Source organism: Dendrobates tinctorius, unplaced genomic scaffold (genome assembly GCF_039654945.1).
Source record: "Dendrobates tinctorius isolate UK_male_01 unplaced genomic scaffold, ASM3965494v1 ptg000254l, whole genome shotgun sequence".
Taxonomy (NCBI): domain Eukaryota; kingdom Metazoa; phylum Chordata; class Amphibia; order Anura; family Dendrobatidae; genus Dendrobates; species Dendrobates tinctorius.
The window spans coordinates 17,807,146-17,832,286 of record NW_027361921.1 but is presented as its reverse complement, the minus strand read 5'-3'; the positions used below and the strand labels follow the sequence as shown (position 1 = coordinate 17,832,286).

At 44.9% G+C, this 25,141-nt stretch overlaps 1 protein-coding gene across 1 annotated transcript in view; it reads right to left on the bottom strand.

The window, feature by feature from the left end:
• Positions 1–25,141, bottom strand: part of TRPM2 (transient receptor potential cation channel subfamily M member 2) — a 1,217,227-nt gene that overhangs the window by 1,144,140 nt on the left and 47,946 nt on the right. The window contains exons 4-5 of the mRNA XM_073558209.1: positions 15,465–15,550; positions 14,678–14,849 (exon numbers count right to left, since the gene is read on the bottom strand). Coding sequence (XP_073414310.1) covers positions 14,678–14,849; positions 15,465–15,550 — 258 coding nt within the window. The remainder of the gene's footprint in view (positions 1–14,677; positions 14,850–15,464; positions 15,551–25,141) is intronic.

The window sequence follows — 25,141 nt, the reverse complement described above, 5'->3', positions numbered from 1 at the left end:
CGCTTTATATTTAACTATGCCCAAATCACTACACCATTGCAAGAACTTTTACGTGGTCACCCAAAAAAGGAAGGAAAAAGGTCTATTGTTGTGAGTTCATTTTCCCCTTCGTCACTGAGGTCTGGTGAACTCCCTATTCTGGTAAAGGAAGGTAATGAGCCTGATTATCTGGCACCTGACCCTAATGAGGATGACTGGCTGAGTGGAGTCACGGACTGGATATAAGGCTGCCGACGCCCTTCTGCCCTGCGGGTGATTTCTCTGTGGACTTCTAGAACACCAGTCTGATTCCTGCTCCTCTAAAGCTAAGTTTTCTGCTTTGCCTGTTGCATTTGTGTTTTGTTTTTGTTCTCCTTGCTTTTCTGGATTCTGCCATTCCCTGCTGGGGTGAGCTGAATCTCCTTTTGCCGGTTGCTCTGTCTTCAGAATATTCCTGAGTACTGACATAGCTTTTTTGAAGCCTAGCGTCTTCAGGGCCTTTTTCACTGTCAGTCTGTTGGCTCTTATTTTTATAGGGTTTTTCACGGATTGCAGACAGCAGCCTTCCTGTCCTTTCCTATCTAGTTAGCTTGGACCCCGCCTTTGCTCAGTCTATCTTTCTGTCTGTGTTAGTGTTTTCATCTTGCTTCACCGTCTTTATATGTTGGGGGCTGCCTATTGCTTTGGGGTCTGCTCTGGGGCAGTTTAGATTTCCCCTTTCTGTCTTTAGGCCTATTTAATTCTCTGGCTGTGATCGAGGGGTCTAGGGCATCGTAGGAACCCCCCACGGCTACTGTTAGTTGTTGTGGATAGGATCAGGGGTCTGCAATCCGATAGCTGCCAACCTCTCTGGTTTTCTGGACTTAGCTAGCATTTCTGTTTTTGCCTCCTACGGTGACTCAATCATAACAGAATCACCTGCCATACCGCAGATCCTAGGGTACTCAATAGCAGGAAAGAATTGTGTTTAAAAAAAAAAAAAAAAAGTGTGTATATTCTTTCCTCTATATCTCTGAGGCCACAGGGGGAATTTTTTTTTCTCTCAATGGAGATAAAGCAATTGTCTGATCGTGTGGAGCAGCTCGCTGTGGAAGTGCGGGGAATTTCCGCCTACCTTGCTCGTTCGCATGCTGTTGAACCAAAGATCCCTACACCTGATGTATTTTTTGGGGATCGATCTAAATTTTTGAGTTTCAAAAATAATTGTAAATTATTTTTTGCCTTGAAGCTTAACTCGTCAGGGAGCTCCACGCAGCAGGTTAAAATTGTCATCTCTTTGCTGCGTGGCGATCCCCAGGATTGGGAGTTTTCTTTGAAACCAGATGATCCTATTCTGACTAATGTGAACGCATTCTTTCAAGCTTTGGGGTTGTTGTATGACAAACCTAATGTTATTGATCAGGCTGAAAAGACCCTGTTGGCATTGAACCAGGGTCGAGATTCTGCAGAGTTGTACTGTCAAAAGTTCCGAAAGTGGGCGGTCCTTACTACCTGGAATGATAATGCCTTGGCTGCTCTCTTTCGGAAGGGTTTGTCAGAAGCCATAAAAGATACTATGGTGGGATTTCCTGTTCCCTCTGGTCTGGACGATTCTATGTCATTAGCCATTCAGGTTGATCGGCGTTTACGTGAACGCAGGATTGCACGAGAGGTGTTGCCACCGGTTGAACAGACGTCTGAACCTATGCAATGTGATAGAGTTTTGTCTAAGGCGCAACGTCAGGAGTTCAGAAGGCGTAATAAGCTGTGTTTTTTCTGTGGAGATGCCTCGCATATTATTTCTGTTTGTCCTAAGCGAGAGAAAAGCTTTGCACACACGTTTTCTGTTAGTGGTGTTCAACCTAAGTTTCTTCTGGCAATTACTCTGATCTGCTCCCTGTCCACATTTTCCACCAAGGCTTTTGTGGATTCGGGAGCAGCGCTAAACCTAATGGACTTGGATTTTGCTAAACGTTGTGGATTTCCGATGACACCTCTGCAGACGCCTATCCCTTTGAGGGGGATTGATGCTACTCCTTTGGCTAAAAATAAACCTCAGTTTTGGACCCAGGTGGTCATGCGGGTCGCCCCAGACCATCAAGAAAATTGCAGATTTTTGGTGTTGCATGGTCTGCACGATGCCGTTGTTCTGGGGTTCCCCTGGTTGCAAATTCATAATCCAGTTTTGGATTGGAAATCTGTGTCTGTGGTGAGTTGGGGTTGTCGGTGTGCCTTTAGTGAGGCTCCGGTTTTTTCCACCTCTCCTCAGTCGCATGATGTTCCTGACTATTTGGCGGACTTCTATGATGTATTTAGTGAGAATAAGTCTGCGTCCTTGCCTCCTCATAGGAGTTATGACTGTGCAATTGAAGCCCGGGGTTTAAATTTCCCAAGGGTCGGCTCTTTAATTTATCTGTACCCGAGCACGAGGCTATGCGGTCCTATATTAAGGAGGCATTGGAGAAGGGTCATATTAGACCATCCTCTTCACCCTTAGGTGCCGGGTTTTTTTTGTGGCCAAAAAGGATGGTTCTTTAAGGCCTTGTATTGATTATCGTGCCCTCAATAAAATTACTATTAAATATCAGTATCCGTTACCCCTGATTTCGTATCTATTCTCTAGAGTTAGAGGTGCTTGCTGGTTTACCAAGCTTGACCTCAGGGGGGCATATAATCTTATCCGCATTAAGCAGGGGGATGAATGGAAGATGGCGTTTAATACTCCGGAGGGACATTTTGAGTACCTGGTGATGCCTTTTGGGCTCACTAATGCCCCTTCTGTCTTCCAGTGTTTCATGAACGATATTTTCCGAGACTGTCGATAAATTTTTGTTCATCTATCTGGATGATATTTTGATCTTCTCCAAGGATTGGGATTCTCATGTGGAACATATTCGGACTGTGTTCCAGATCTTGAGGGAGAATTCCCTGTATGTCAAAGGATTGAAATGCCTTTTTGGAGTACAGAGGATTTCATTTTTGGGATTTATTTTGTCTCCGTCAACTATTGAAATGGACCCGGCCAAGGTACAGGCCATTTATGATTGGGTTCAGCCCACTTCTTTGAAGGCCTTCCAGAAGTTTTTGGGTTTTGCTAATTTTTATCGGAAATTTATAGCAAAATTTTCTAGTATTGCCAAGCCATTGACTGATCTGACTAAGAAGGGTGCTGATGTGTTGAATTGGACTCCGGAGGCTGTTGCTTCCTTTCAGGAGCTGAAGCGAAGATTTACCTCCGCCCCGGTTTTGCGGCAACCTGATGTCTCACTCCCGTTCCAGGTAGAGGTGGATGCTTCTGAGATTGGTGCAGGAGCTGTTTTGTCCCAAAAGGATCCTGTAACATCTAAAATGAATCCCTGTGCTTTCTTTTCCCGAAAGTTCTCTCCATCTGAACGTAACTATGATGTGGGGAATCGGGAACTGTTGGCCATGAAATGGGCATTTGAGGAATGGAGACATTGGTTGGAGGGAGCTAAACATCAAGTTGTGGTCCTCACTGACCACAAGAATTTGATTTACCTAGAGTCGGCTAAACGCTTGAACCCTAGACAGGCTAGGTGGGCCTTGTTTTTTACACGTTTTGATTTTGTGGTCTCTTTTCTTCCTGGAACTAAGAATATCAAGGCAGACGCCCTCTCTAGGAGTTTCTTTGCTGATTCTCCTGTGGTGACCAAGCCTGCTACCATCTTAGGCGAAGGGGTAGTTCTTTCTGCCATCTCTCCCGATTTTAGACTTGCTCTGCAAGAGTTCCAGGAGGACAAACCTGAGCGTTGTCCCAGTGGAAAGTTGTATGTTCCTGACCAGTGGAAGAAGAGAGTGATGTCTGAAGTTCATTGCTCTGCATTGGCTGGTCATCCAGGTATTTTTGATACTAGAGATCTGGTGAGTCGCTCTTTTTGGTGGCCCACCTTGTCTCATGATGTCAGGAATTTTGTGCAGTCCTGTGAGACTTGCTCCCGGTCTAAATCTTGTTCTCGCTCTAGTGGGTTGTTGATGCCCTTGCCGGTCCCCAGGAGGCCATGGACCCATATTTCAATGGATTTCATCTCTGATATGCCGGTCTCTCAAAGAATGACTGTTATTTGGGTGATTTGTGATAGGTTCTCTAAGATGGTTCATCTTGTACCACTCCCTAAGTTGCCATCTTCCTCTGAGTTGGTGCCCCTGTTTTTGCAACAGGTGGTTCGCTAACACGGGATTCCGGAGAACATCGTATCTGACAGAGGAGTTCAGTTTGTGTATAGATTTTGGAGGACTTTCTGTTCCAAGCTGGGAATTCAGTTGTCCTTCTCCTCTGCTTTTCACCCTCAGACCAATGGGCAGACAGAGAGAACAAACCAGACCTTGGAGTCGTATTTGAGATGTTTTATTTCCGCTGATCAGGATGATTGGGTTTCATTTTTGCCCTTGGCCGAATTTGCTTTAAATAATAGAGCTAGTTCTGCCACTTTGATGTCACCTTTTATTTGTAACTTTGGGTTTCATCCTCAATTTTCTTCAGGGCAGGTGGAGCCTTCTGCCTGCCCAGGTGTTGACACTGTGGTGGAGAGAATGCACCAGATCTGGGACCAAGTGGTGGATAAGTTATCTCTCTCCCAGGAAAAGGCCCAGCGGTTTTCCAATCGACATAGGACCATTGGTCCCCAGTTTAAGATTGGTGATATGGTGTGGTTATCATCAAAAAATATTGCTATGAAGGTGGCTTCTCCTAAGTTTAAGCCTAGATTTATTGGACCTTACAATATTTTGGAGATTATTAATCCGGTCTCTTTTCGTTTGGCTCTTCCTGTCACATTTAAAATCCATAATGTTGTCAGGAACACCGCACTGTACTTGCTCACTGAGCCAGTGCGCGTGTCCTGAGTGTCAGCGCCGGCGTGCAGCCTCCGCTGAGCAGTGACTCACCCGCAATGTAGGGGTACCTGGGTCAGGTACAGCCAGAAAGTACCGATGCACAGGACCTGTGGATGCTGAAGTTTAGGAAGCCAGCATAGGACCTATGGTCATGTGAATGGTCATGTGACTGCAAGGGGCGGGGCTTAGCGTTCTGCACACAGAGAAGGAAGAGAACTCAGAGTCCAAGCAAAGCAGAGGTTATGCACAGTACAGACCAGCGAGGTACAGGAGAGATAAACAGACGGGAGGTCAGACAAAGCCAATGGTCATACACAGGATCACAGTACAGTACCAGGGAGGAGACAGAGCGGATAATCAGGGCCAAGCAGAGATCAAAACCAAACAGACATATAAGGTACCAGGCAGAATCCAAAGCGATATCCAGGGAACAGACCGAGTCATACACAGAGAATCAAGTAACCAGAACACAGCACAAACACACTCAGGGGTCACCACACAATGCCAAGGGCGAAAGTATAACTGACAGGGATGGGAGCGTCCTGAGGCTATAAGAAGCCTCCCCCAGAACCAGGGAGAGGCCACAATCATAGCCCCAGGTGTGCAGGTAAGCCTGCACCGGGATCACAACCTTTAACCCCAGAAATGCCAGTCATCAGCACTGGTTCCAAACATTAACCCCACGTGTGCGAGTCAAACCCGCACTGAGATCATGACAGTACCCCCCTCTCAACGGGGGGCCTCTGGACCCCCAGGCTTGCCCGGGTACTTAGCATGGAAAGCCCGCACCAGGCGATCAGCATGCATCAACCGGGCTGGTACCCAGGACCTGTCCTCCGGTCCATACCCCTTCCAATGAACCAGGTACTGTACCGACCGCCGTACCAACCTGGAATCTACGATATGACCAACCTCGTACTCCACCTGCCCCTCGACCAAAACCGGAGGAGCAGCAGACTCGGAGTCTCCCCGTACTGCTTCAAAAGGTTTCAGTAGAGATTTGTGGAAGACGTTAGGGATCTTGAAAGAGGGTGGAAGGCACAACCTATACGCCACTGGATTGATTTTTTCCACAATCTTGTACGGGCCAATGAATTTGGGTCCCAACTTGGCTGACGGAATCTTTAACTTAATGTTTCGCGTGGAGAGCCAAACTTTCTCTCCCACCCGAAACATGGGACCAGGTGTTCGTTTCCTGTCCGCGAAAAACTTATACCTGCCTTGAGACCTAGATATACGCCGCTGGACTTCTGCCCATGTATCTTTTAACCGCTGAACAGAATCCTCAGCCCCGGGACACCCCGAATCCAGACGAGAAAACTCACCAAAATGAGGACTGAACCCATAGTTAATCAAGAAAGGGGACCTACCAGTGGATGGATTGACTCACCCGACTATTGAAGGCAAATTCAGCCAACGGCAGTGCATCGCACCAGTCATTCTGTCTAGCAGAGGTTAGACACCTGAGGATCTGTTCCAGGGACTGGTTAGTGCGCTCCGTCTGCCCATTGCTCTCAGGATGGTATGCAGACGAAAAGGACAGAGACATACCTAATTTTTTGCAGAAAGCACGCCAAAACTTAGCCACAAACTGCACACCACGATCAGACACCACATTCAGGGGTACCCCATGCAACCGGATCACATGCTGCACAAACAACCTGGACAACGTCTCAGCTGACGGTAGTGCGGACAGGGGTACGAAATGAGCCTGCTTAGAAAACCTGTCCACCACTACCCATACCACTGTATTACCCTTAGATGGAGGGAGATTGGTAACAAAATCCATGGATAAATGAGTCCATGGCCTTTCGGGCACTGCCAAGGGTATCAGCTCCCCTGCCGGCCGGCTATGAGAGCTTTTAGAACGAGCGCAGACCCCACAACCAGCAATGAATTTTTTTATGTCCGAACCAAGGGTAGGCCACCAAAAGATCCTAGCCACCGCCAGACGTGTGGCTGAAATACCAGGGTGAGCACTCAGCTTGGATTCATGGAACTCCTGCAAGAGTTTCAGGCGAAGTTGCTCTGGGACAAACAACTTCCCCTCCGGCTTGGCCGCCGAGGCCTGCGACTGGGCCCCCAGAATCTCCCGTTCCAATTCAGATGAGACCTCTGCTATCACAACCCCAGGGTGAAGAATGGAGGACGGTGGCTCAGGGGGCGACACCGGCTGAAAACTGCGTGATAAGGCGTCAGCCTTGACATTCTTAGACCCTGGACGAAATGTAATCGTAAACTGAAAACGGGAAAAAAAAAGTGACCAACGGGCCTGTCTGGGCGTTAGTCTTTTAGCAGCCTCAATGTATGACAGATTTTTGTGATCCGTGATCACCGTAACCGGATGACTGGCCCCCTCCAAAAAGTGCCTCCATTCTTCAAACGCCAATTTGACCGCAAGAAGCTCTCTATTGCCTACGTCGTAATTTCTTTCCGCAGCAGAGAACTTCTTGGAAAAGAAAGCACATGGCCTGAGGTTGGTTAGAGTGGCAGGCCCTTGGGACAACACCGCCCCCACCCCCACCTCAGAGGCGTCCACTTCCACGACGAATGGTTTGGACGGATCTGGCTGCACTAACACAGGAGCAGACATAAAACATTTTTTCAGCGTTGCAAAGGCCTCTTTTGCGAGCGAGGACCAATTTCTCACATCCGCACCTTTGCATGTTAGATCCGTGAGAGGTTTGACCACTTGCGAAAACCCCCGGATAAATTTGCGGTAATAATTGGCGAACCCCAAGAAGCGCTGAAGACCCTTAAGATCTCGGGGTTGCACCCAATCCGCAATGGCCTGCACCTTCTTGGGGTCCATGCGAAAACCCTCACCAGATACAATTAACCCCAAAAAGGACAACTCTTGTACACAGAATACACATTTCTCCAATTTGGCATACAAATGATTTTCTCTAAGCCTTTGGAGCACAGTTCGTACATGTTCCAAATGAGAATACTTGTCGGGGGAATATATCAAAATATCATCTAAGTAGATAACGACAAAACGACCAATGAGATCCGAGAATACCACGTTGATGAAATTCTGAAATATGGCAGGGGCGTTAGTAAGACCAAACGGCATGACTAAATTTTCAAATAGTCCCTCGGTCGTGAGGAACGCTGTTTTCCATTCATCCCCCTCCCGGACCCTTATCAAATTATATGCCCCCCGAAGGTCAAGTTTAGAAAACCACTTTGCCCCTGATAGCTGGTTACATAAATCGGGAATCAACGGAAGGGGGTACGTATTCTGTACAGTAATTTGATTAAGCTCCCGGAAGTCGAGACAGGGACGTAACCCGCCATCTTTTTTCTTTACAAAAAAGAAACCTGCCGCTACAGGTGAGACTGAAGGACGTATGTGTCCTTTGCGCAGACTTTCAGTAATGTACTCCTTCATAGCCAAGCGCTCAGGACCAGACAAATTAAACAGACGGGCTTTGGGTAATTTAGCCCCCGGGACCAGCTCAATAGCGCAGTCAAAGGGTCTATGTGGCGGTAACGTCTCGGCCTCGCTTTCGGAGAATACATCTTCGAAGTCCTTCAGGCATTCCGGAATACCTTCCAGCTCGACAGATGATACAGACACAGATTTAACTAGTTCAACCAGCAGTGCGGATTTATCACATAACTCAAAATCATTAAACCCCCATTGAACAATCTCCCCTGTTTTCCAGTTAATAACTGGGTTATGGCGTTGTAACCAGGGCATGCCCAACACCAACCCTGCAGGTAGATTGTCCAGCACAAAACAACTTATGTTATCCACATGAATAGCGCCCACTCTGAGCGAAAACACATCAGCCATAAAGCGAATTCCCTCCTTAGTGAGGGGAGATGAGTCAATGGCCATCACCTTGATCGGAACCTTGAGCCTAACTGTCCCTATCTTGCAGTGTGTGACCAATTGGGAGTCAATGAGGTTAATAGATGATCCGCAGTCGACGAAGGCTGTAGAGGAAAAAGAACTACCGTCCACAAATAGTTCCACAGGCAGTAATACTTTAGAAAACGAGGAAAATGGTACCTGAGGGTCTGAGCAGCCTCCCCGTTGACTACCCAGACCTAGTCGTTTCCCGCCGACCAGGTTTGAAGACGGGCAATTTGGGCACTCCCTTTTCCAATGTCCCGTTTTACCGCAGTAAAAGCATAACTGCTTGTCCTTCCGGCGTTTCCTCTCCGTATCCTTCAGGGAGAGGGCGCCTACATCCATGGGCTCAGGGGCAGTCTCTTTTCCACTGGGGAATAATGGAGTATCCACCTGCATCACCCCTCTGGCCCGCAGCCTGCGGTCCATCCGGACGGCCTGGGTCATGGCGTCCTCGAGAGAGTTAGGTGGGGGATGTAACGCCAAGGCATCCTGCAGCCGCTCGGACAAGCCTCTGCGAAAGAGTCCTCGGAGTGCGGCGTCGCTCCAAGAGACCTCTGCCGCCCAGCGGCGGAACTCAGAACAAAACCACTCAGCTGAATGTTTCCCCTGACAGACACTCATCAACATATCCTCTGCCAATCGCACTCGGTCAGGTTCATCATAAATGTGCCCGAGGGCCTCAAAGAATGCGTTCACTGACATACGTTCAGGAGCAGAGGAAGACAGAGAGAAAGCCCATGCTTGCGGAGCCCCCCGAAGTAGGAAAATAATGACCCCCACCCTCTGGAACTCATCCCCGGAGGAGCGGGGCCTTAGAGAAAAAAAAAGCTTGCATCCTTCTCTGAAAGACCTGAACTCCTTTTTGTCCCCTGAGAAAAAGTCTGGCAATTTGACCGGAGATTCATAACAGTCTATTATCAGTCATTGGACAGAAGAGCAGGAAGTTGCCTTCCAGCATCTCAAGAAAAAGCTTATCACTCCACCTTTCTAGCTTACCCGGATTACACGAAGCCTTTCCGTTGTTACACCGACACCAGTCTAAAGGGGCTAGGAGCAGTTCTAAGCCAGTAGCAAGATGGAAAAGAGCGAGTAATCGCTTTTGCTAGATCTCTTAAAGGAGCGGAACGGAATGATCAAAATTACAGTTCTTTTAAACTAGAGTTTCTTGCTCTCGTGTGGGCCGTTACGGAGCGATTCAAGGACTATCTAGCTGCTTCTTCATTTATTGCCTACACTGACAACAATCCTCTTGCTCATTTGAGGACAGCTAGATGGGGAGCTTTAGAGCAGAGATGGGCCTCAAGACAAGCTAACTACGATTTTATCATCAAGTATCATGCTGGGAAGTCCAATGAAAATGCCAATGCCTTGTCCTGATTACCAACCTCTTCAGATCCCCTGCCACATGAAGATCACTGGGAGGAAGTGGAGATGCCGAACTTTTACACCTGATTTGCCCAACAAAATGTGGCCAGTGCCCTTTGGCAGGAGACTTCTGCTTCCCAATCCCAGGGAACTAGTTCAGACCCTCCGTTAGAGGAAACTAGATGGATACTAGTAGAGACTGAAAGTAGAGTTATTGCAGAAATTTCAGAATTCCTAATCACTGGGAAACCTCCCAGGAGAATTCGCCGAGGCGATGCTGACCCTGAATTGATTCGTCTGTGGAGACAGTGAAAGTGGTTCTTTGTGAAGAAAGGGTTGCTGTTTCGCAGTAGCGTGGATCCCATCACAGGTAGTCGTCTCCATCAAATTGTGATCCCAAGGAGAGATGTAGACATGGCTCTCACCGCCTATCATGATCAGTCTGGTCACTCTGGAGTGCAAAAGACAGAAGCCACAGTCCGTAGATGATTCTATTGGATTGGCATGAGGGGAGACATTGAAAAATGGTGCCAGGAATGCCACATGTGTGTGACTAGGAAAGCTGTGAAAGCTGTTCAGAAAGCACCACTGCATCTGATTGTGAGTTGATGTCCATTAGAAATGGTAGCTATTGATCATGTGAAGGTAGAGCCCAGCAGGACAGGCCATAGCTATGTCTTAACCATCATCAACCACTTCACCAAATTTGTAGTGGCCATCCCTGTGAAGGATTTAACTGCCCAGACTACCGCTGCTATACTCTGGAAAGCCATCTGGCTACCTTATGGATGCCCGGAGAAGATTTTGACTGATCGAGGTCCCACCTTTAAATCACAACTCTTCCAAGAATTGTGCAAGTACTTCAACTGTCAGAAGCTCTGGACTGCGGCATACGACCCGCAGTGCAGTGGGCTTTGCAAGAAGATGACTCAACCCATCCTGAACTTGCTAAGAGCTATTCCAGCTCACAGAAAGGCTGACTGGCTGACACTACTTCCAGAACTCATCTATGTGTATAATAATACCCCGCAATGTTCTACCGGTTACACCCCTTACTATCTGATGTTTGGACGCCAAGGTAAACTACACGCTGACCTTACTTTAGGAGTGACTGTCTCTGATTAAATTAATCCTCTGCCTGCTACTGAGTGGGTGAGCAATCATCAAAGACGCCTAGTGGAAGGCCAAGAAATTGTGGATATCCATATGGAAGAAGCTCGCAAAAGACAACAACATGAATTTGATAAACAAGCAAAAGCTACACCTTTGAGTATAGGTGACAAGATCTGGTTGAGAAACAATCATGGTACAGGAAAGCTTGACACACAATGGGAGAGACAGCCTTGCACCATCCAAGATATCCCATACCCGGGGAATGACATTTATTGTATCCAGCGAGATACTCAACAATCCAAGGTTGTTCACAGGAATCGACTAAAGGTACTGTCACACTTAGCAATGTACCAGCGATCCCGACCAGCGATATGACGCGGTCAGGATCACTGGTACATCGCAAAGTGGTCGCTAGTGAGTTGCCACACAGGCAGATCTCACCAGCAACTTTGCAGGGGTCGAGGGTCGCTACTTACGTGTCAGACGAGGCGATGAAGACGTCCTCCCGCCCGCGTCCACGCGTCGCTCGTCGTCACAGCAGGAAGCCCAGCAGGAAGCTGACGACGAGAAACAGTCCAAGTCGTTCTCGCGCGATCAGCGATAACCAGCGGGGGAGCGGTCGGAGGTAAGTATCAGACATAGCGATATCGCTATAACGTCACAAAAACCAGTGATGTTATAGCGATATTGCTAGCGATATCGCTTAGTGTGACAGGCCCTTAAAACTCTGTAAGTCAGAATATCCCCATCCTGATTCAACAACTGTGGACGAGTTATTTGAGTGCGAACCTTTTCCGGAACCCACAGTTCATCTTTTCCAGAATTCGATATCAATGACCCGTTACCTTGGTATTTTGGTTCTGTGATGCCTACCTTTGGACAAAGACAGACGACTCCTAATCAAGAGTTGCCCCTTGCAAGAACAACTAATCTTGGAACTGAACCTGCAGAGATATATCCTGGCCCTGTGGAGGAATTCACTTGGGTTTGATGCTCTCAAAGGAACAACAAAGTTCAGTTACCAGCTACATATCTGTACTAAAACTTGTAGAATGAACTGCACGTTTTTCCCACTGTTTTCTTGTGGAAGAGACTACATTCATCCCCTGTAAAGCACAGAGACATTAATGTGACTTTTCTTCAGTTTGTTAGAGAATTTTTGGTTAATTTTTGTAGGTTCTACCACGTGTTTTGACCCTTCTTATTGAAACACCAGGACTACTTTATGTTAAAAAAAAAACGGTGCAGCCACATTGATCCTACAGCCAGGGACCAAAAACACTTACACATTTTATGCATTACTTTAAGACTGTTACTTACCTCTGTGAGCAGGAAGATTTGCTACAAAAACAAGATATTCTACCTCTGGAGAGACTCAAGTATTTGCGTTATTTTTTTTTTTGAGTTATGAAGAAATGTTAAGTCTTCCTATTACAGTGAAACCTAAGTTTGAGTTATAAAGTTTATTGTTGCACTAAAATGCATGTTTATCGGATGTTACATTATTTTCATGATTATTTAGTGCCCCAAGTTTGTACAGGGGGCAGGGAGAATAGTACTCTATTTCTGGTACCTCAACATATACCTCGGTACATATTTTGCAGTCATTCGGGTTTCCACCGATATATTTACAGGTCTGCCAATTAACCTTTTGACGGAACTCTATCTCGGAGTTCCGATGTGACCTCTGGGGGGAGGTATTGTATGAACCCCATAGATTTGCTATAGACATTGGTTCTGCCCTCACTTAGCACCCCACTGCAACTTACATGTTGCTCAGTTACCAGTCTAACACTCCATACCGGGGAGGTGTAGATGCTGGTGTCACACCCCACTGTTTGGTAATTGTGACTATAAAAGCACTTTGATTCAAACTAGACGCTGACCTGTATTATTTTATAAAATATATACTGTGGCAAACGCCGGGGATGGCTCTGATTAAACCAGGGGGTATATGTAGTGACCAGAAAAACCATTACTAATGTATGTTTATTTGTCATATGGTAAGTGTGTTCTCTATCCCTTACATGATTGCATTTGTGACACCGGTTTCCCATCTTGCCTTGGGAGGAGGTAAATTATTTAATATTATGCTGCCCTCTCCTGCCTTGTTTTGGTATTACAACTTGTAGTACTATGCTGCCCTCTTCTGCCTTAGATTAGCATTGCAAATTGTTTTTCTGATTTGAAAATAAGTGGCAGTTGGAGGTGTGAGGGAAACTGAAAAGGTGTGTCGTGCAGTTTTTGTGGTGAGAGGAGTTAGGAAATTGAGACTCCTTGTCTAGGACAAGCGGGTAGTACAAATAGCACCCTTTTTTGGAGTGCTCCGTGTTTACAGCAACAGAGTGCTGAGACAAGCGAAGGAGATGCAGAGATGCACAGCAGATTTTCTGGATACACTGATCCGATTAAGGTCAGCTAATCCTCCCCCTTCACGCAGCACAGTTAGTCAAATGAAAAGTTACTGCCATCCTCCCAAGGCTGGGACCGAAAAAAGGCTTTGACTGACATAAAGTGTAAGGAAAATTGTATCTGCTATCCAGGAGTGTTATATTGAAAAACATAAGAATTGTTACAAGTATTAGTAAAGTTTATCTTTCAAGTTTGCATGGGACCCCTGGTGTATGCTTCTTTCGTCCGTGGCCTCATACTTTGTGGGCATCAACATAACACTCAGACTCAATATCCGTCAACTCCCCCTTTATTAATTGCCACCTAACCTAGGGATTGTTAGAGCCATTGGAGTCACCGTGACTGAACCACCCTCCGAGGTACTAGGCCCTGCATCCCACAAGGTGGAGCGACAACTATATGAAATTTGAACTGCATTACTGCCATATAGAATATACTTATAAAAATGAAGGTACTTAAAACATAAATTGGCAAATTCATAAAAACCCACCAGCAACTACAAAGCGTACTATTCTTTGAAGGGACTCTAAGCTAATTTCATGGTTCTCATTAATTAAAAGACTTGAAATTTAAAGGACAGGTATTATCCAGCACAAATTAAAAACAGTTTTAGGCTGACTGGAGCAGTGCTCAATCTTTTCAGAGGTGCTGGCCAGTTTTTAATTTTTTTGTAATCTGCTATTGGAGGTTGTGACTGCCTTCCTTTCTGGCTGAGCTCCTCCGTTCTGGATCTTACCTACCCTTTAATTATGAACGACCTTGGTCCAGAGGGGGCATGACATGCAGATCATATTTCATATATGAGACAGCTCTCTAACCATGCACATTAGGCCTCGCTGTGTACAGATGTCTACATTTTCTTGTAGTACCCAGTTTTGAAACGGACTTCTGCACTCATTTTAGTATTTCTTTCTTTTATTCAATTGTCATTTTTGTAAATCAATTAAACATTAAGTTTTACCATTTTGATGGTGAATAAAAGATGAGAAGGCTTAATGTGTTTAGAATGAAAGTGCATCAATACATATTTTTTGAAGCTTAATAATAAAATGTATAATGAAAAAATATCCACTATTATACATTAATATGAGTAATCATCACAGAACAAACCTTTCCAATCCTGGGACCTAGTCCAGTAAAGTTGATGTCTCCAAATGCATCTGTAGGAATCTCCTTTACATGTTCATTTATGTCCCATGTTCCCTTGCTTTGGAATGGCTGTGTTCTTGTAGCTGCATCTATATGTTGGGCTTTCGAGTATCCACACATACAGACACTGTTTCTGTTACACAGGAAATGTGAAACTTTTTTATTAAAATCATACCACGATAAACTACACTATATTGACTACATATTGAATGCGTACATCAGTTGATCACATAGGAATCTTTCTTACTTATTAGTATGGCACTAATGGTGTTTAATTATGCACTATTTGATATGCTGGAAGTGGAAAGTTTCATCATTACATTGACATTGTAGGTGTGTAATACAAATATAGTTTCATATTTTAATTAACAGTTCCATTTTTTAACTTTTTAGAATTTTGCATTTGTATTAGGGGAAACGATGTCAGAACATGTGAAAGCTTGTTTTATCCAGCAGCCCAATACTCTGTCGGCCTCTACTATATCTTTATGAAGGTGTGCAAAGTATGTTAAGCATCTTCAATGACATTGACTCTTTTTCTTCCAATTTTATAAAAATGAATAACACATTGCACAGTACAGTCCTGTGATTTCCTAACTGCAGTGGAATATGTATTATTACACTAAAATGTTATGAAGTATATTGAATAAAACTAAAGGAAAATAGCATCCGCAAAATGAGATTTTGACAATAAGATGAACCAAAATATAAGAAAAGTATTAAACAATATATAAATAATAAAATATACCTTGTATCGGTCTTGTTGGAGCTTTCAACATAAAACATACATTCTTTCTTTTTAATATGTTCTGCAATCCAGGAGCATATATTTTCCTGCAATAAGGTTATAGTAAAGTATTTTAAAATAAGGATCAGTTAAGAAATAATTGAATAATAATAATAATAGTCTATAAGGCAAATCATACTAGGAATAAAGGGAAAGTTGCAGAAATGGTACAGTTTTTGACTGAGGTAACATTCAACTTCTACATTGCTTTCATTGTGAATATTACAGAAACAGCATATTGATGAGGAAATGGGTTACCAGGCATTTCACATTGGTGTCTTATCGTTTTTGGCCATGGATGTATGATCAATGAGGTGTTTAACCCCTTCATGACCAAGCCTATTTTGACTTTAATGACCTGGCCATTTTTTGCAATTCTGACCAGTGTCCCTTTATGAGGTAATAACTCAGGAACGCTTCAACGGATCCTAGCGATTCTGAGACTGTTTTTTCGTGACATATTGGGCTTCATGTTAGTGGTAAATTTAGGTCAATATTTTTTGCGTTTATTTGTGAAAAAATCAGAAATTTGGCAAAAATTTTGAAAATTTCGCAATTTTCAAATTTTGAATTTTTATTCTGTTAAACCAGAGAGTTATGTGACACAAAATAGTTACTAAATAACATTTCCCACATGTCTACTTTACATCAGCACAATTTAGGAAGCAAAATTTTTTTGTTAGGAAGTTATAAGGGTTAAAAGTTGACCAGTGATTTCTCATTTTTTCAACAAAATCTACAAAACCATTTTTTTTTGGGACCACATCACATGTGAAGTCACTTTGAGGGGTCTATATGGCAGAAAATACCCAAAAGTGACACCATTCTAAAAACTGCACCCCTCAAGGTGCTCAAAACTACATTCAAGAAGATTATTAACCCTTCAGGTGCTTCACAGGGACTAAAGCAACGTGGAAGGAAAAAATGTACATTTTCATTTTTCCAACAAAAATTTTGTTTTATCATTAATTTTTTTCATTTTCACGTGGGCAACAGGATTAAATGGAACATAAAATTTGTGGGGCAATTTCTCCTGAGTACACCGATACCTCGTATGTCATCATAAACCACTGTTTAGGCGCACGGCAGGGTCCGGAAGGGAAAGAGCGCCGTTTGACTTTTTGAATGGAAAATTAGCTCCAATCGCTATCGGACACCATGTCGGGTTTGGAGAGCCCCTGTGTGCATAAACAGTGAAAACCCCCACAAGTGACACCATTTTGGAAACTAGACCACTTAAGGAACTTATCTAGATGTGTAGTGAGCACTTTGAACCTCCAAGTGCTTCACAAAAGTTTATAACGCAGAGCAGTAAAAATTAAAAAATAATTTTTTTTTCTCAAAAATTATTTTTTAGCACGCTATTTTTTATTTTTACATGGCTATCATGAGAAATTGGACCACAAAAGTTGTTGTCCAGTTTGTCCTGAGTACGCTGGTACCCCATATGTGGGGAGGAACCACTGTTTGTGTGCATGGAAGGGCTCAGAAGGGAAGGAGCGCCATTTGATTTTTTGAAAGGAAAATTAGCTCCAATCATTAGCGGACACCATGTCGTGTTTGGAGAGCCCCTGTGTGCCTAAACTTTAGATCTCCCCCAAAAATGACACCATTTTGGAAACTAGACCCCTAAGGAACTTATCTAGATGCATAGTGAGCACTTTGAACCCCCAGATGCTTCACAGAAGTTTATAAAGCAGAGCCGTGAAAATAAAAAATATTTTTTTCCTCAAAAAATTATTTTTTAGTCCGCAATTTTTTATTTTCAGAAGGGTAACAGGATAAATTGGACCCCTAAAGGTGTTGTTCAGTTTGTCCTGAGTACGCTGGTACCCAATATGTGGGGGTGGACCACTGGGCACACGTCGGGGCTCGGAAGGGAAGTAGTGACATTTTGAAATGCTGACTTTGATGGAATAGTCTGCGGGCGTCATGATACATTTGCAGAGCCCCTGATGTACCTGAACTGTGGAAACCCCCAAAAAGTGACCCCATTTTGGAAACTAGACCCCCAAGGAACTTATCTAGATGTGTGGTGAGCACCTTGAACCCCCCAGTGCTTCACAGAAGTTTGTAACGCAAAGCCGTGAAAATAAAAAATGATTTTTTTTCTACAAAAAATGATTTTTAGTCCGCAATTTTTTTTTCCACAAGGGTAACAGGATAAATTGGACCCCAAAAGTTATTGTCAAGTTTGTCCTGAGTACGCTGGTACCCCATATGTGGGGAAGGACTACTGTTTGGGCACACGTCGGGGCTTGGAAAGGAAGTAGTGAGGTTTTGAAATGCCGACATGATGGAATGGTCTGCGGGCGTAATGTTGCTTTGCAGAGCCCCTGATGTGACTAAACTGTGGAAACCCCCCACAGGTGACCCCATTTTGGAAACTAGACCCCCAAAGGAACTTATCTAGATGTGTGGTGAGCACCTTGAACCCCCAAGTGGTTCACAGAAGTTTATAACGCAGAGCCGTGAAAATAAAAAATTATTTTTTTCCTCCAGAAAACGATTTTTAGCCCTCAATTTTTTTTCCATTAGGGTAACAGGATAAATTGGACCCCAAAAGTTGTTGTCAAGTTTGTCCTGAGTACGCTGGTACCCCATATGTGGGGGGGGGACCACTGTTTGGGCAAACGTCGGGGCTTGGAAGGGAAGTAGTGAGGTATTGAAATGCCGACTTGATGGAATGGTCTGCGGGCGTCATGTTGCTTTTGCAGAGCCCCTGATGTGACTCAACTGTGGAAACCCCCCACAATTGACCCCATTTTGGAAACTAGACCCCCCAAGGAACTTATCTAGATGCATAATGAGCACTTTGAACCCCCAGGTGCTTCACAGAAGTTTATAAAGCAGAGCCGTGAAAATAAAAAATATTTTTTTCCTCATAAAATTATTTTTTAGTCCGCAATTTTTTATTTTCACAAGGGTAACAGGATACATTGGACCCCTTAAGTTGTTGTCCAGTTTGTCCTGAGTACGCTGGTACCCAATAAGTGGGGGGACCACTGTTTTGGCACACGTCGGGGCTCGGAAGGGAAGTAGTGACATTTTGAAATGCCGACTTGATGGAATGGTCTGCGGGCGTCATGTTGCCTTTGCAGAGTCCCTGATGTGACTAAACTGTGGAAACCCCCCACAAGTGACCCCATTTTGGAAACTAGACCCCCCAAGGAACTTATCTAGATGTAGGGTGAGCACTTTGAACCCCTAAGTGCTTCACAGAAGTTTATAAGGCAAAGCTGTGAAAATAAAAAAAATCATTTTTTTCTTCAAAAAATGATTTTCTAGCTCACAATTTTTTATTTTCACAAGGGTAAGAGGAGAAATTGGACCCCAAAAGTTGTTGTCCAATTTGTCCTGAGTACGCTGATACCCCATATGGGGGGGAACCATTGTTTGGGCACACATCAGGGCTTGGAATAGAAGTAGTGACATTTTGAAATGCCGACTTTGATGGAATGGTCTGCGGTCGTCGTTACGTTTGCAGAGCCCCTGATGTGCCTAAACAGTGGACCACAAGTGACCCCTAGACGTCTGGTGAGCACTTTGAACCCCCAAGTGCTTCACAGAAGTTTATAATACAGAGACGTGAAAATAAAAAACATTTTTTTTCTGCAAAAATAATTTTTTAGCCCCCAATTTTTTATTTTCCCAAGGGTAACAGGAGAAATTATACTCCCAAAGTTGTTGTGCAATTTGTACTGAGTACGCTGATACCCCATATGTTAGGGTAAACCACTGTGGAATATATATGTGGTAAATTTAAGGAGCGCTATGGCTATATAGCACACTGCAGTCAGTAGATTAGTGGTAAACAAACCTTTTATTAGACCACTACAAGTTTCAGCAGCGGACTGCTACCTTCCTCAGGTGGATTTAGCGATCTGCTGCCGAAATGCATAGTGGTCTAATAAAAGGTTTGTTTACCACTAATCCATTGTAGTGTGCTCTATAACCATAGCGCTCCTTAAATTGACTACATATATATTTTTTCCCAAAAACATTGATATTCCCCTTGAGGGATTGTGGCTGGAGCAGTTTGGAGCTAAAGAGTTCATATCCAGGCAACAGGACCTGAAGTTACGTCACATCATGTGAAGTGGCATCACGTGACAGGATCTTGGGCCCACGTGACCAGACCAGGAAGCACAGCACAGGAGCGATCCCAGAGCTACAGAGCAGGAGAATAGGGAGATGTCCCATACTGGAGTTGTGCATGGGTGCACAACCCTTCCAGGTGAGAGGCTAATCCCCCCTACCTTTCATTGTTACATCCCAATCAAACCACCTGGGGCTTCTCATGCTGTGCTCTTCCATGTTTATTGTCTTTCGTAAAAAAAACACACAGCATGAAAAAAACATTTTTCAGAGGCCATCCTCCACATTTCTTCCTTGGGGGATTGGAGTGCGTGCCAGTTTGGGGCAAGCCTTGTACTGACTTCATAGGCAAACTTTATGTGACTTAAAAAAATCATAGTAATGGGAACTTTGGTTTCATGTGGCCAACCACTATGTGGGTTATTATTATTATTCTTATTATTATTTATTGTTATAGCGCCATTTATTCCATGGCGCTTTACAGGTAAGGAGGAGTTTACATAAAAACAAGTACAATAATCTTAAACAATACAAATCATAACTGGTACAGGAGGAGAGAGGACCCTGCCCGCGAGGGCTCACAATCTACAAGGGATGGGTGATAATACAGTAGGCGAGGGTAGAGCTGGTCGTGCAGCGGTTTGGTCGATCGGTGGTTACTGCAGGTTGTAGGCTTGTCGGAAGAGGTGGGTCTTCAGGCTCTTTTTGAAGGTTTCGATGGTAGGTGAGAGTCTGATATGTTGTGGTAGAGAGTTCCAGAGTAGGGGTGATGCGCGAGAGAAATCTTGTATGCGATTGTGGGAAGAGGAGATAAGAGGGGAGTAGAGAAGGAGATCTTGTGAGGATCGGAGGTTGCGTGCAGGAAAGTACCGGGAGACGAGGTCACAGATGTATGGAGGAGACAGGTTGTGGATGGCTTTGTATGTCATGGTTAGGGTTTTGTAATGGAGTCTCTGGGCAATTGGGAGCCAGTGAAGGGATTGACAGAGGGGAGATGCTGGGGAATAGCGGGGGGACAGGTGGATTAGTCGGGCAGCAGAGTTTAGAATAGATTGGAGGGGTGCGAGAGTGTTTGAGGGGAGGCCACAGAGCAGGAGGTTGCAGTAGTCAAGGTGAGAGATGATGAGGGCATGGACTAGGGTTTTTGCAGATTCTTGGGTGAGGAATGAACGGATTCGTGAAATATTTTTGAGTTGAAGTCGGCAGGAAGTGGAAAGGGCTTGGATATGTGGTTTGAAGGAGAGATTAGCATCAAGGATTACTCCGAGGCAGCGAGCTTGTGGGACTGGGGAGAGTGGGCAGTCATTTACTGTAATTGATAGGTTCGTAGGGGGGGTCACGTGAGATGGGGGAAAGATGATGAATTCTGTTTTGTCCATGTTGAGTTTCAGAAATCTAGCGGAGAAGAAGGATGAAATAGTGGACAGACATTGAGGGATTCTGGTTAGTAGGGAGGTGATATCTGGTCCAGAGATGTAGATCTGTGTGTCATCAGCGTAGAGATGATACTGAAAGCCATGAGATTCTATGAGCTGTCCCAGGCCAAAGGTGTAAATAGAGAACAGCAGGGGCCCAAGGACTGAACCCTGTGGGACTCCGACAGATAGGGGGCAAGGTGAGGAGGTGGTGTGTGAGTGGGAGACGCTGAATGTCCGGTCTGTTAGGTATGATGAGATCCAGGATAGGGCCAAGTCTGTGATGCCGAGGGATGAGAGGGTCTGTAATAATAGGGAATGGTCCACTGTGTCAAAGGCAGCCGACAGGTCCAGGAGGAGGAGGACAGAGTAGTGTCGCTTGCTCTTGGCGGCTAAGAGGTCATTGGTGACTTTAGTAAGGGCAGTTTCAGTGGAGTGGTGTGACCGGAAGCCAGATTGTAAGCGGTCGAAGAGGGAGCAAGAAGAGAGATGGGAGGACAGTTCAAGGTAGACGTGTTGTTCCAGTAGCTTGGAGGCGTAGGGGAGAAGTGATATAGGGCGATAGCTAGATACAGAGGATGGGTCAAGAGAGGGCTTTTTGAGGATAGGTGTGATGGAGGCATGTTTAAAGCATGAGGGGAAAACACCAGTTGTTAGTGATAGGTTGAAGAGATGAGTTAGGGTTGGGATGAAGACTGTGGTGAGGTTTGGTATGAAGTGGGATGGGATCGGGTCGAGTGCACAGGTGGTGAGATGTGATCTTGAGAGTAGAGTGGAGAGTCGATCTTCTGTAATGGTGGAGAAGTTGGTTTTGAAGGTGGAGGGCTGGGAAGTCGGGAGGAAGGGTTCTGGGGGTTGTTGACCAAAACTTTCTCTGATGTTATCAATCTTCTGCTTGAAAAATGAGGCAAAGTCTTCAGCTGAGATGAGTGGGGAGGGAGGAGGTGCTGGGGGGCGGAGGAGAGAATTGAAGGTGTTGAATAACTGTTTAGGTTCAAAGGCTTATTGAGGTGCGTGTTACTTTAGTGCAGGGCAGGCCTTTCATTCAATGCATAAGCAAACATTATAGGAGTACCAAATGAATACTGGGAACTTTGGTTGGTAATCCATGACGTTTGTTTAATGGGTTGTTGGGGTGCGTACAAACTTTGGGCAGCCCCGCCACTCACTGCATACACAATAACAGTATAAGAGACCCACTGTTTAATAATGGAAACAATAAAGCTAGCTGGCTGATGGCTCTCTAAGAAAAGTGAGGGCCAACTGCTGGCTCTATAAAAATAGACTTTGTGACTTTCAGAGTCCCACCTTCATAAATGAAACAGGATTTGTCTGATGATGTACAAATAAAAAAACTGACTGTCACATCCATACTTGAATTAGGTGTGAACAGGTGCCTACCTAGAGTTTCCAACTCATATACAATCAAACAAACAAGGCAGCACTCTGAAACATGAAATATGAAAATTGAATTGCATTACTTCACTAGAAATATGAAAAATTGAGAATGATGGCCAATTCATGGGTACCTGGAAGCCATGTTAAGGCAATTCTCATTTTCCAGGACCAAACTTAATGCCAATCCTCTCTTAGACAGTTTAGAACTCTATGGTACCTAATGTGAAATCTCTCCTAGACTAAAGTCTATATCTCTCTGGAGAGGTAGTTATCCTGCTGTGATTAAAAATGCCTGAGGCTAAGGGTCGAAGTGGTCAGTCAGAAGGCCAATGCATACAAAATAAAATACTGACCGTCACATCCAAACATGAATTAGGTGTAAACAGGTGCCTGCCTAGAGTCGCCAACTCATATACAATCAAACAAACAAGGCAGCTCTCTGTAGCGCTATAGCATGCAAACATGAAACATGAAAATTGAATTGCACTACTGCGCTAGAAGTATGAAAAATTGAGAATGCTTAGCGCACATATTGACCAATTCATGTATACCTGGATGCCACGTTAAGGCACTACAGAGTGCTGCCTTCTTTGCTTGTATATGAGTTGGCAACTGTAGGTAGGCACTTGTTCACACCTAATTCATGTTTGGATGTGAAGGTCAGTTTTTTTATTTGTATGCATTGGCCTTCTAACTGAGCACTCCGCCCCTTAGTCTCAGGCGTTTTTCATCACAGCAGGATCACTACTCCTCCACAGAGATATAGACTTAAGGGTACCGTTACACTTAAAGATGCACCAGCGATCCCGACAACGATACAATCTTGTCAGGATCGCTGGTGCATCGCTACATGATCGCTGGTGAGCTGCCAAACAGGCAGCTTCACCAGCGATCAGCACCAGCGAGGACGCTGGTATATAAGGTAAATATCGGGTTACTAAGCGGCGTGCGTCACTTAGTTACCCGATGTGTACCTTAGAAACCTGCAAGCTCGTGCCGGGAGTTGCGAGCACGCAGGTTTCTAAGATACACATCGGGTAACTAAGTGACGCGCGCCGCTTAGTAACCCGATATTTACCTTAGATACCAGCTCCCAGCGCCTACTTAGAGTGCTGGGAGCCTCGCTGATCGTTGGCTCCCGCTGCCACACGGGAGAGCAATGATCAAAAAATGGCCCAGGACGATAGTGCACGATCAGCAATACCCGACGGGGGGGCCGGTCGCTGATCCCCGTCACACACCGCGATCTCGCTGGCGAGATCGCTGTGAGTGATGGACCTTGAGGTTTCCAAGGTAAACAGCGGGTAACTAGGAGCCGCGTGGCTCTTAGATACCCGCTGTTTACATTGGAGACTGGTCCTGATCGCTGGAGGGGCTGTCTATGTGACAGCTCACCAGCGATCAGCTAACTACTGTATGTCCCAGCGATCCCATCCACGTCGGATCGTTGGTGGGATCGCTGGGACATTGATACATTTAATGGGGCCCTAAGTCTAGGAGAGAATTCACATTAGGTTCCCATAGAGTTGTATACTGTCTAAGAGAGGACTGGCATTAAGTTAGGTCTTGGCAATTAATTTTTCATATTTCATGTTTGCATGCTATAGTGCTACAGAGTGCTGCCTTGTTTGTTTGAGTGTCTGATGATGTGTCACACACCACATGGCCAAATAAGGTTGTAAAATGTTAAAATGACATTTCCCAGTGAATGCATTTGTCTTGGTTGTGTCACGCCGTTCTGTCTGTACTTCGTTGTCTGCGTTACAATGCATGTCTTTGCTATAACCCCTTACTCCTTTCCCCCTAATTGAGCTGGGTGTTAGAATCTGTTCAGTTTGTGACTATCCACCATTTTCTTGTAGTGTTCTGGCTGCTGGTCTTTTTCCCCTGGTGCTGGGTTTGCCCTTGGTCAGGTGATTGTATCACCCTTTATTAACCTGCACCTGTCTCCCATTCCTTGCTGGACAACAGTGTTAATCAGCTTGAAGTCTGGCTTGGAGACTTGCTTTGCTTTCTGTGTGTTTAATTAGTGCAGTGCTGGGACCTCTGGTTCTGCCAGTCTTAGTTTCTGTTTTCAGTTTGTTTCTGCAGCCTTCTTTGTGTTTTCTATTAGGAGGTGACCCGTTTTTGTACCCAGTCCTTATATCTTTCAGGGACCTCCTTCCCCCTATCTATAGGTCTATAGGCTTGAGATAAAAAAAAACCCTCCCAGATTTCTGCAATATGAACAGCGTTCAAGATCTCTCTCAATGCCTGCAACAGTTAACGTTGGAAATTTCCAGCTTACAACAGCACGTGTGTAACTGCCCAGGGGTCTGCCCCGAAGAGCCTAAGGTGAGCTTGCCTGAATGTTTGTCAGGTAAACAGCAGGAATTTTTTTCGTTCAAAAATGCATGTTTACTGTATTTTCGGCTTAGACCCAGGTCTTCAGGAGCTGAATTACAGCATGTGAGGATTATTATGTCCTTATTGCGAGGGGAGCCGCAAGTTTGGGCATTTTCATTGCGTCCAGATGACCCTTGTTTGATGTCAGTAGAAGCATTTTTTTCTGCTATGGGGTTAATTTATGATGATCCGGATTGGGTCACTACAGCTGGGGCAAAACTCAGACGGTTGAAATAGGGTTCTGGTGACACTGAGGGATATTGAACCCAGCTCAGACAATGGTCTGCAGAAATCAGCTGGAATGACCCAGCACTCAAAAGTCAGTTTTTAGCAGGTCTGAAT